At 37.8% G+C, this 11,489-nt stretch overlaps 1 protein-coding gene across 1 annotated transcript; it reads right to left on the bottom strand.

Annotated features, from left to right (window-relative positions):
* Positions 1–4,987: 4,987 nt before the first annotated feature.
* On the bottom strand, positions 4,988–7,758 carry LOC130713512 (subtilisin-like protease 4). The gene has a single exon (XM_057563278.1). The coding sequence runs from the start codon at positions 7,350–7,352 to the stop codon at positions 5,085–5,087; it is 2,268 nt and encodes a 755-aa protein (XP_057419261.1). The 5' UTR covers positions 7,353–7,758; the 3' UTR covers positions 4,988–5,084.
* Between the last annotated feature and the right edge of the window lie 3,731 nt (positions 7,759–11,489).

Here is an 11,489-nt window from a genome sequence, read left to right as displayed (position 1 = left end):
TACACTACCTTCTTCAAGATCTGAATCAGCCACAGCTAGCTCCTACTTCCATGTTCTGTGATAATCAAAGTGCTATGCACATTGCACACAATCCCAGCTATCATGAGAGGACCAAACATATTGAACTTGACTGTCATATAGTCAGAGAAAAGCTTCAACAAGGATTAGTTCATCTCTTGCCTATTTCTACTACTCTACAAACTGCTGATGTATTCACAAAACCTTTGACTCCTGCACCTTTCAAGACTTGTATTTCCAAACTGGGCATGAAAGACATTCACCTCCCAGTTTGAGGGGGGCTAATAGATATGTAATAGATCAAGGACTAGTTTGTAATTAGTATTAGTTAGAGTCCTTGTCTTTAATTAGAAGTTAGTCAGTTGTGTTTTCTGTTAGAAGGTTATCTTGTTATATAACCTAGTATCTTTTATTCTGAAAACTACTGAAGCATTATCCTTCTGTAATCTTCTTCTTCATTTCTTGATTCAATGGAAATTAGTTTCAGTTTTGTTATGGAGAGAAATATGGACAGTGAACACGAACACAGATACAATTGCATATGCAACAGCAATATCTAAAATACAGTACACTAGCACACCACATATATACATACATGTATATGTGACTGAATGTGTTTGTATTTGTGTGTTTTTGTCTTAAGGATGTTAAAAAAAAATAGAGATATCTCTCAACCCATTGCTAAAAAGTTCAAGAACAGCTCCATCTCCAACAGAAATGAGATTGAGCGTACACCCTCTCTAATCTTATTTGGTGATAAAACTTTATGTGAAAGATATTCAGGGATCACCCATAAAAAAACTACTAGTCAAAAGAAAACAAGTTGGGGGAGTAAGCCGTGCACCCAAGAAGGTCATTTAAGATTGTCAAGATACCATAAAGTTCTACCATCAGAAAATTGGTAGAGCTAATGTTTCTAACAAAACCCAAAATCTAATTACCAGTGAAGTATATTAGTGTGGTAACTCACATGTGAGATGGGAAATGTTGCAAATTCAAACGTGACTTGAGTGCTAAACTGATTAAGGATAGATTAAATAATTATTATATAAAATAACAAATCCATAGAAAATATGGTGACCAGTTCATTTTGAGATATTATCAAATTAATGTAGATCCACTCCTCTTTTGGGTGGATTTAACATGGTCTCATAATTGTGTTGTTGGTTGGCATGTGAGTTATGTGATAGGTTTTCCTATGACTAATCTCATCACTACCAATTAATATTGTATTCTTTTCACATGTGTGTATAATAATGTAACATGAATGAATAGAGTTTAGCTGATAAATAGTTGGGTTCTTTAAGAATTTATATATAGTTCGATCATTAGGCGGTATGTATGGAGAAAGATTTGTTGGGAGAGGTCTATTCACATAATATGATCTTCAACCCTCAAAGTGATTAGTCTCATTACATTCGATTGTAAAAATACTTTGAAAACCGGATGAAATGAACGGAATATGGTTTGCCATTTCATCTTTGGATAGAGTTTTTTTTTTAAATATCTTTAGATATAGTTATCTCCAGTCTCCACTCATGAGTCACGAGTTGTAATACATTAATACGTTTAATTTGTTTGTCGGTTATTTTTTTTTGTTACAAAGAGTGGGAAAGACCCACGAGCACTAAGGCTCAACAGCAAGACCAGGGAGGGTCAAAAGACAGCAATCATTTTCCAGGAGAGAATGACATTCACCAAATGGTGAATCAAAGCGATGCATCCCATATGGTAACTCCAGGCCAACCTTCGCTAGATAGTCCGCCAGGGAATTGGTCTGTCACGGTGAATGTTGAAACACAAGGGCTCCATGAGCTTCCTGCAGGTGAGCAAGGTCCATAGCAAGCTGTGCGTACTGATGCTCACTACCAACCTACTCATTCAGTAATTGCACCACCTCCAAAGAGTCGCTTTCCATAATTGCATATGGAATGTCCATGTCCATAATCAAGTCCACAACAGACTTAACGGCTAACAGTTTTGCCAAAAACACATTAGCCGAGGCTAGCTCACCAAGGTTGCGACTGAAACCCGACAACCACATGCCATTGGCATCTCTGATAACACCACCACAACTAGCATAGCGGCCATAGGTGACTGCCCCATCCACGTTAGCATTCACCCACCCAGCGTCAGGTCTAATCCACCCAGAATTCAAAGCTCTAACCGGAGTACAATCAAAGACTCCACGCTACTGACCTTGCATAGTACCCAGCGAGGGATTTGAAGTAGCAGAGCTGCAATTTGCTCCATTCCTAGGGCTTTGATGAGACTCCAAACTCGCGTAGGAGTAGGGGAAATCCGCTCGAAGACCCACTCATTCCTCATTCGCCAAATTGCTGAAAGTGCAGAAGCAAAGAATCGAGGCCAGTCTAAACCGATGTTGCAATTGAATCTCCCAGTTAAATTACCACCCAGCCAATCATCCCAGTCAACAGAGAATAAGGTATTGGCCACCCCACTAGACGTTGCTGCATACCAAAAATCCCTGATAGTGTTGCAGTCCCTGAAGAGGTGTAGAGGCTCCTCTGTCGACGAAGCAGATAGAGAGCATAAATCATTGGAACACATATGCCTCCTGACACGCATAGCATTGGTAAGAACGCCATTATTACAAAGCTTCCACATAAATACCCGAGTTCGCTGAGGGCCTTTCAAGCTCGAAATAGCTTTCCAAACGTTTTCAGAAGATCTGGGAGTAGGACCGTGTGCAATCAGTAGGACTCCAAACGTTTGTCGGCTTCTATGTTCAAGCCATATGTTGCAATAATATGTGCAATATAAGTACTTGTAATGATTATGGTATTTTTCCACAATATGGATTCTCTTCCACTTTATATGATTTTGTTATCAATTAAATGGTTTTTTCTCCCTTTTTAGTATAGGTTTTCTCCATTTTTTTTAGCCACTACTAGTTTTCTCCACCCCACCGGTCACCCCTGCCTCCATTACCTACAGAACAGTGGTAGAACTTCGCCAAAATCTTTGGAGGAGCCAAAAAAATTTACTAAACATGGCATATCACAGCAAAGTGTTGTAGGCTAGGGTCGAACAAAGAACCAAAGGGTGAGAGAGCAATGTGACACCACTGACATTGCATTATTTCTTGTACTTTAAATATATATAGTAAGATTGAAGGAGCCATGGCTCTCACTTGTCATCAAGTAGGTCCGCCACTACTACTGACCTTGTCATCGACACAATGTCATTATGTGCCACCGCTGCCTTTGTCGCCTTCGCCTCATCCACAACCTCCTTTATCGCTACCACCATCTTTATCTTCTTTCTCTTTGTTTGTATTGTTGGTAACTAGAGTATGTTCTAAAGAAGCCCTATTTTTATTGGACTTAGTGTTTCCTGCTTGATTCCTCTCGGTGTCGTTGAAGCCATGATGTAGACTTCCTTAAAGGCTAAGCACATCGTAACTTTTACGGCCAAATGAGTAATAAAAAATGGAGTTATTGGATAAAAAGTATTAGCATAAGCGAACATGTTTTGTTCTTAATGTTTAATCTATTTGCATTGTAACATCATTTCTTAGAATTTTTATTTTACTAAAGTAGGTACTGCAGAGCAATTGTCTTGATGATGCAATTTATCTTTTAAAAAGAAATTGTATGGATATTAATCCAAGTTTCTTCCAACTCAATCAATATTTTTGTTGGTGAACCTTACAACTTACCTTAGAGCATCTCCAATGGGGGTTGCTTAAATCCAGTTGGCAACTTAAGCAACGTTGCTTATTTTGGAGCATCACTGGAGCAACATGACGTGGCAGTTGGATTGCTTAAATTTAAGCAACGGTTGCTTATTTAAGCAACGGTTGCTTATTTTCTCTCTCCTTACTTTTTGACTAAAAAATCATATTTTCTCTTTTATTCATGTACTTGTATAGTGTCATTACCTTGAAATAATATAAATATAAGAGGTATAATGGGACCCAACTAAAAGTAAACTAAGCAACCGTGGTTGAAGCGAATTATGCTTGAGTTGCTTAAATCCTATGTGTCAGTCTGGACCCACCAAAATAGTTTTTAAGCAACCCAACTAGCAACTATGCATTGGAGAATGGGCCGGGTTATAATGTGAAATGCATATTCCCATAAATAGTGCCCGCCATTTTTAGGTGGGTTGGTGACGCGGTGGCGGGGTTGGAGAGTAAAAAGTTGAACGAACACAGATTTCGACAGGCTTCGTTTCAAGATCATGCGTAAGCTCAACGACAACGTAAAGCTTCTCTACTCTTCCCTATTTCATCTCTTGTTAGTGTTTATATCAGATTTCGAATTTATGTTTCTTTCTTCTAATGGAATCAATATTCTAACGGAGCTATGAAAATGTGTCTACTCACACTTGGCATGATCGGTTTTTAGAGCTTAGTTTGATTGGCCATGTGGTTTTTTTTTTTTTTTGGGGAATGAATCACCTTGATGTTTTCTAATTCAACAAGTGACTGTAATACTGTATCCGTCAATTTCTTACAGGAACAATTGCGCCAACATATTGCCTCAATTGTGAAGCAGTCAGTGGCACTCAATCATAATGGAGCACAGGAGCAGAAAATATGAAACCTTGGCAACTTTCTGATTCCATATATGTACAAGTTGGGTAAGTTACCCCCACTATTAGGCTTAGCTGTTGTGTAAATTGCATTTTCACAACTTTAGACTTACTCTTGAGGGTACTAATCAAATTGTAACCTGATTGTACTGATGAAGATCCTGATGTGCCACCTGGTTTTGCTTGATAAATTCGATGGTTGTTTCAATTTTTCTCATCGTTTCTGATACCGACACTATACCACAAAAAGAAACTGAGTTTTGAACGGGATCTTGCTATAGTAACTGATTTGAGAATTCAAACATTTTGACAATTGATGCTTTACACAAGTTTATCAATTACAATTAGTCTTGTATATTTGGCTATTTCGAAAGTTTTAAGTCGAAAGAAGTTGAGCACAGTTACCACATGTATTTAACACTCATGATATTTTTGCTTCTTATTGATGTTGTAGCTAGTAGGACAATTTTCTGGCAATACATATTGCTGCTTGTTTACATATTATCCTATATGAATTTGACTGAGATAGGACTCCTTACAGTGTGTTTGGTAGAGACCCATTTTAGAAAACCTTGAGCATATTCCTGTGTCTTATTACCCAACCCTGTGCGGCTGAATGTAACTGAATATGTCTCTTTCTGGTTCACTTCAGAAAAGTTAAGCTTATATGGCTGGACCTTCACATCAACTCCTTGTGGTGCCGCAACTATGAGATCATAAGATGAATGGGCCTCACCGACATTTGTCACAGTCCTTGTGAATGTCTTTGAGGAACCAAGCTCAACAGAAAATGAGGGGTAGTTGAGCTCTCCTTCGGGAATGCTTGCAGAGCACTTAATTTTTCTATGTGCAATGATCCCAACTTCAGTCTCACTATAGCCTAGACCACACAGATAAGGTATATAATCATCAGGTTGGATATCATAAACTAATCCAGGATCGTTTGCTCTTGATGGATTCACGTGGCCAGAACCTGTGGCAAAGAGATCTGTAGGCTGAAGTGTTTCATCAACAATGAGTTTGTTTCCTAAATTTATTGTGTCTGCAGAAGTCATTATGGCAGATTTTATGGCAGCTGGTGACCAATGAGGATGAGAGCTTTTGAGCAAAGCAGCAATGCCACTAAGATGTGGGCATGACATAGATGTTCCAGACTCAATGTTGAAAGTGAGTTTTGAATCGGTGCTGTTACTCAGAGGGAACGGCCAGGCAGCTAGGATGTTCACGCCTGGTCCTATGATATCTGGTTTCAAAATACCGGGACTTGGCAAGTTGGGACCTCTTGAAGAGAAAGATGCAACAGCAGGGGCTAGGGAGTTTCCGATAACAGTTCCCTTAAATAAAATGGTTGCTGTTGGTGTTGCTGTGGAATTTATATATGCCTTAATCTCTATTCCAGCAGCATAGCTTACATGTGTTGCAGGTAGAGCATGTACATCAGCTGAGAGACTAAAGGCATTAGTTTCATCATTCATCAGAATCATGGCGGCACCACCTGCTCTTTTCACCTCCTCTCCTTTGGCTATTCTTGCTATACCCCCTCCTCTCTCACACAAAACAACCTTGCCTCTGAAAGCACTGTCATCCAAGGATCCATTAGCACAGAATGCAGATTCTTCTTTACCATTTTTTCCAGCATATGCTAGGGGTAGCAATGTTGGAGTAAAACTGGAAGGCTGGAAAACAGATTCACCATCAAATTCTTGCCCATTGCCAAGCTTTGCTGTTGCTACAATTCTTCTGTCAATAGTGCTTGCTCCAACTGTGAGAATCCACGGGGCTGCATTAACTATGGAGCTATTGAAAGGGCCAGAGTTTCCTGCTGCACAACTCACAAAGATTCCCTTCTGCATTGCAGCAAATGCTCCTATAGCAGTGCTATCATTGAAAAATGGAGGTGGCTCGCTTAGACCGAGGGATATTGATATTACATCCACGCCATCTTCAACTGCTGCATCTAATGCAGCTAGGATATCACTCTCAGGGCAATCTTCTCCAAAGCATACTTTGTAAATTGCCAGGTGAGCATGAGGGGCCATCCCTGCTGCTGTGCCTTTGGCATTTCCTAGCACTTCTGCGTAGTTCACGAAAGCGCCGGCTGCTGTGCTTGCTGTGTGAGTCCCATGCCCATCCTCGTCAATAGGTGCCTCCGCTTTCTTTCCATTCATTGCCTCAGCTGCAAGATTGAAAGCCCTTGCTCCAATTAGTTTGTTGTTACAAGCTGTCACATTAAGATCACATCTCCCTTTCCATTTCGGTGGTGGTGGTGGGATTCCTACATCACTGAATGAAGGATGACCTGGGGTGATTCCAGAGTCCAGCACCCCAATGATAACTCCCTTTCCAAAATTGGATTCCTTCCACACTCCCGTATCTTGCTGCAACCCCAAGAACTTCGGGGTATGAGTGGTTTGACGATGTAGCACCCTCTGAGGATGAGCTGAAATAAAGCCATTTTTCTTTTCCACAGCACTAAGCTCCTCTTGAGTGAGACTTGCAGCAAATCCACGCAGCACGTTCTTGTATGAGTAAATCACTCGTGGCTGTTCCTCAGAGCTCTTAAGAGTTGGTGGCAAGAATGAATGGTACCAGCTCTCTAAATCTTCTGATTCAGTTAACATCTTACCCTCTGGCCCCGTCACATGGATAATGTATATTTTTGAACTGCTTGTCTCAGTGCTCTCGGTGGTAGTGGTGGGAAGCTCACTTCCTTGAGCATTGTGAACATGGAAGGTCAACAAGAAAGTGAGAGCAATGAAAAGGAAATAATCCATGTTCAAAAGAATCTTCACTACTTTCTACTTGATGTAAGAATGAAAGACAGAAGGCTATTTATAGCTAGTTTGGATTATAGCTTATGTTTCCCCAAAATCAATTCAGACACCCTGAACTGACTCACGGTCACTGAAGCTTCTCTGCATTATTGATTTTGTCTTTATCAATCATGCATTGGCATTTATTCCCTCTTGCTTTAAACGTTCACAAATGGAGTACATATATGCAAGGAATCTAGATCTGGTATGAACTTTTCAGAGAGAAGAACAATGCCGGCATATGTATGTATGTAAATAACATGTTCCTAATGGAACATAATGAACTGGGTCAGCTTGGTTAGATGTTGGTGAGGATTTTATTTATTCTTAAGTCGGCAACAGTGATTTGCATTTGTTAGGAGGTTTTTGTTCTCTTGTCTCTCCTACCATGTTCTGTTTAACCTTATTGGTTGGAAGATCGTACAATGGAATCATGTACGACTCTTTTTAGCTTATTCGATTGCCCTACCTTTTGCATTTGCCTAGGGACGGATTTATGTAGGTGGTTTGTCCCCTCTAGATTTTAAAAGTTTACTTCTAATTAGTATATTCCATTATGTGAGAGTGAAATAAATCATTACGAGCCATTAAATTTAATTATGAATTATCAAAGATTAAAACATGTAGTTATGTGACTTTTTGACATTTTTAATTGATCATGTGATAATCACATGATAATTAATTTCTTTTAATTTTGACCGTTCATGATTAGATCTAATGGTTCATAATGACTCATCTCACTCTCACATAAAAGTTTATTCTCATATGATACATCCTCTATTGATCCAAATGTATATCATGTTTTTATTTCTGTAATAGTATATTTTCCCCTACTAGGTATATTATTATATTGATCAAAACAATTTATTTACACTATGTATATTTGCCCGGTTTACCTGTATCGCTGTATGCAATGTTCTTGTACCAATCGCAATATTATCAGTCATGAATCATGATGAGCTTGACAGAACTGTATCTTTGGCTTAAGAACTAGAAACTCTTGAATTCTGAACCCAGGAAATCATGATTTTGTACATAATCAAATTCAATTCCTGAATTCATTTTGGATTATTTACTCTGATGCTAATTAAGTAATTATTTAGGGAAGAGTATTCTTAATCCTCCTTAGGAAAGCACTAATTTAAATTCTCCAATTTGTTTAGGTTTAAATATGATTTTGTCCCAACAAAATAACGAATTAGTATTGGTACCTCAAAAAAAATTCTTTGAAACACATCCCAATTTTTTTTGGAAATACGAATATTCGTTCCCTATGAGGACAAATATGAAAAACTTATTTTGAAAGATTACTCTAGTAATTTTTAGTCCTTGAAATTGCATTTTGGTTTTACTCCTTCTCAGTTCTCATGACTTAAACATGTGTGTTTCTAAAATTTGTCCATATAGTGGCAAAAACATTTAGCCCTAAACTTTTTCATCAAATTACTTGCAAATAAACTTGTAGGTAAATCTGATGGAAAGTTTCCTGCGATTTTTACTTTGCAGGCAGTTTTACACTTGATTTACTTGATCAATAGGTTACAAGTTCCTTTATTATTATTATTATTATTATTATTTGTCTTTTTGTAACACATGGTGTGTCTTTATTGATACATTTGGATTTTGGATACTCTCTCTTTCACGAGGGCATCTAACAATTCTCCTTAGTTGGAATCAAAAGAGAAGCTAATTTTGACGATCTTGACCATTCATTTACGTATTCTCACTCACTTGATATAATCTGTATATAATTACTAGTGTCTATAACTATGCCAAGCCCGGGGAGAATTTTTTTTTTTTTTGAAACAAGCCCGGGGAGATTAATCATATAAAAATTTACAAAAATAGAATTGAACTAAGATATATCATCATTTGAATTTGATTATTTTAACAAATTGGAAACGTGGTAAATAGAAAATGAGGAAAATAGTGAAATTAACAGATGTGGGCAGTAATACAAATTCTTAGGACATCTTAGATTCATTTAGGAAGCAGTAATGCAAATTCATAAGGATATTTGAGAGTAATTTGAGAAATCTCTCAGTCATATTACATTGCCTTCCTCATCAGCTAAACCTAATAAATAGGTTATATATATTCCTAACCTATGGGTCAAAAAGATGATTATAAACACCACAAATAAACATACAAAGTAATTCACCTCAAGTCCTAAACTCATAATATGGACCAACTTAAGCGAAATCAAACTCATAATTATAATGACAAGTTTTAGGACGGGTATTGTGGAGCTTCGTAGGGAGCTTGCGTTCCATGTCTAAGACGAGGTAGCAACGGTCGTCGCAGTGTCATGATAAGTGTCAATCTTACCTAGTTTCGATGAACAATATAAGCACTTATCTTAAGTAATTCATGAAAAATCCTTATTAGTTCCCCTCATTTTGATTGAAACTTGTTAATTGATTGAGAATTAAGCTCAAATGTGTTTAATCATTGACTATATTCTCAAACTATGATGTAGGATTGAAGTTCTCAAGTAAAAAGACATATTTTCATGAGACTTGAAGATTTTTTGGATCATCAGGGTGCCCAGCGTTTGTGAGTGGCCGCCCAGCGCCCATGGCGGTTACAGAAACCCATCAATGAAGTAACTGGGCGCCCAGCGCCCATAAAGGGCCGCCCAATGCTCTGCACAGATCAGAATCATTATAAAAGGATCTTCTTCAATTCTAAAACATATATCTCGAAATTGGAAAGAAAGAATAGAGGAAAAACGAAGAGAGCTTTACCCAAAGAAGAAAGAAAGGATTTTTTGAGGCCGGTTGATCGTCCGTTGAGCTGGAGACACGCCGAGGACGCCGCACCGCCGCCGATCATCGTCTTCTTCATCGTTTTTCTTTGTAAGCTTTTGAGCATCCATGAAAATGGATAACTATGCTCTTTTTGTTGGGATTGGTTGTAGCCTTTGGGCTTTGATGTATCAACTTTGATTTCTATATATAAATCTTGTTTCTATGAATGATTTCAATTATTTTACCTTGTTCTTAATGCCTGTTTTGTTTTGATCACCTAAAACATGAACATGGATTTGATAATTATAGTGAGAACTAGCTAATTGAATCTGACCTAGGTAAATATCATCTAATGAATCTAAGATCTAGAGATAGGATTAGATCATTAGTCAAACCAACATCCATGCTTAATGCTTCTTGCTTTGTTAATCAATCAAGAGATTGAGGGTTAATCTAGTAAGACGATAATATTCACATTGAGAGACTGTGTAGTAAGATAAGATATGATGTGATGAAACTAATCATAGGACATGGTTTATGTATGAAATCTTAAAATGCATTTGAGTCAATCGGTGAACACCAATTTCAACAATTGTCTCCTCTTGATTTAAATCTGTTTTATTTCCGCTTACTTTACTTTTACATGCTCTTGTGACTTAGAATCAAAACAAAAAACCAAACCTTTTGTTAAACTCATTGCTTAAGTTATTTAGCTAGAGAACGACATTGTATTTCCAATTCCAGGTGGATACGATATAACCCTTTGCTATACTACAATTGAATCTTGAAAGGGATTAAAGAGTGCGTGTGGTAAAAAACCTTTCAACATGTCACCACCACTAGAGCTTGTAAAGCTCTCGTCTTGCAAGGTTTTTTGTTCAAAGATGATTAACAAAGGTGCTCCTTAGAAGAGGCAAGGGTGAAAATAGAATCGTGAAGGGAAGAATGGGTGTGGCCAGGAAGAGGAAAGGGGAAGAAGGAGAAGAATGGCAGTGGACCAAAGTGGAAGCGCGGCTGGAGAAGGAGAGGAAGAGAAGGACAAGGAAAAATCGATTTGAAGAAGATAAAGTGATGAAAAAAAATGTACACACATGTGCAATTAAAAAATTGCAACACATTCAATTAAAAAATGTAAAAAAATTGTCATGAGAGAGTGCACGATAGGGCGATCCAATGTACATTAAGATCTTCACGTCTTGTACAGTTGTACACACATGTGCAAGACCACCGTATCTCCCATTTTCAATAGATGATATACATAAATCGCAATGAATCTGAAAGTGACTCAAGTAATACGTCTTTAATTTTTATAATGATCTATTGTATGGTTTAAAATATATTGTTTAGA

This window comes from Lotus japonicus, chromosome 4, assembly GCF_012489685.1.
Source record: "Lotus japonicus ecotype B-129 chromosome 4, LjGifu_v1.2".
Classification (NCBI taxonomy): Eukaryota; Viridiplantae; Streptophyta; class Magnoliopsida; order Fabales; family Fabaceae; genus Lotus; species Lotus japonicus.
Note: the sequence above shows the minus strand (reverse complement) of the source record. Positions and strands in the feature narration are given on the sequence as shown.

Bases quoted from the DNA above. Each gene is read 5' to 3' on its own strand.
- LOC130713512 (XM_057563278.1), bottom strand. From the start codon at position 7,352: ATGGATTATTTCCTTTTCATTGCTCTCACTTTCTTGTTGACCTTCCAT.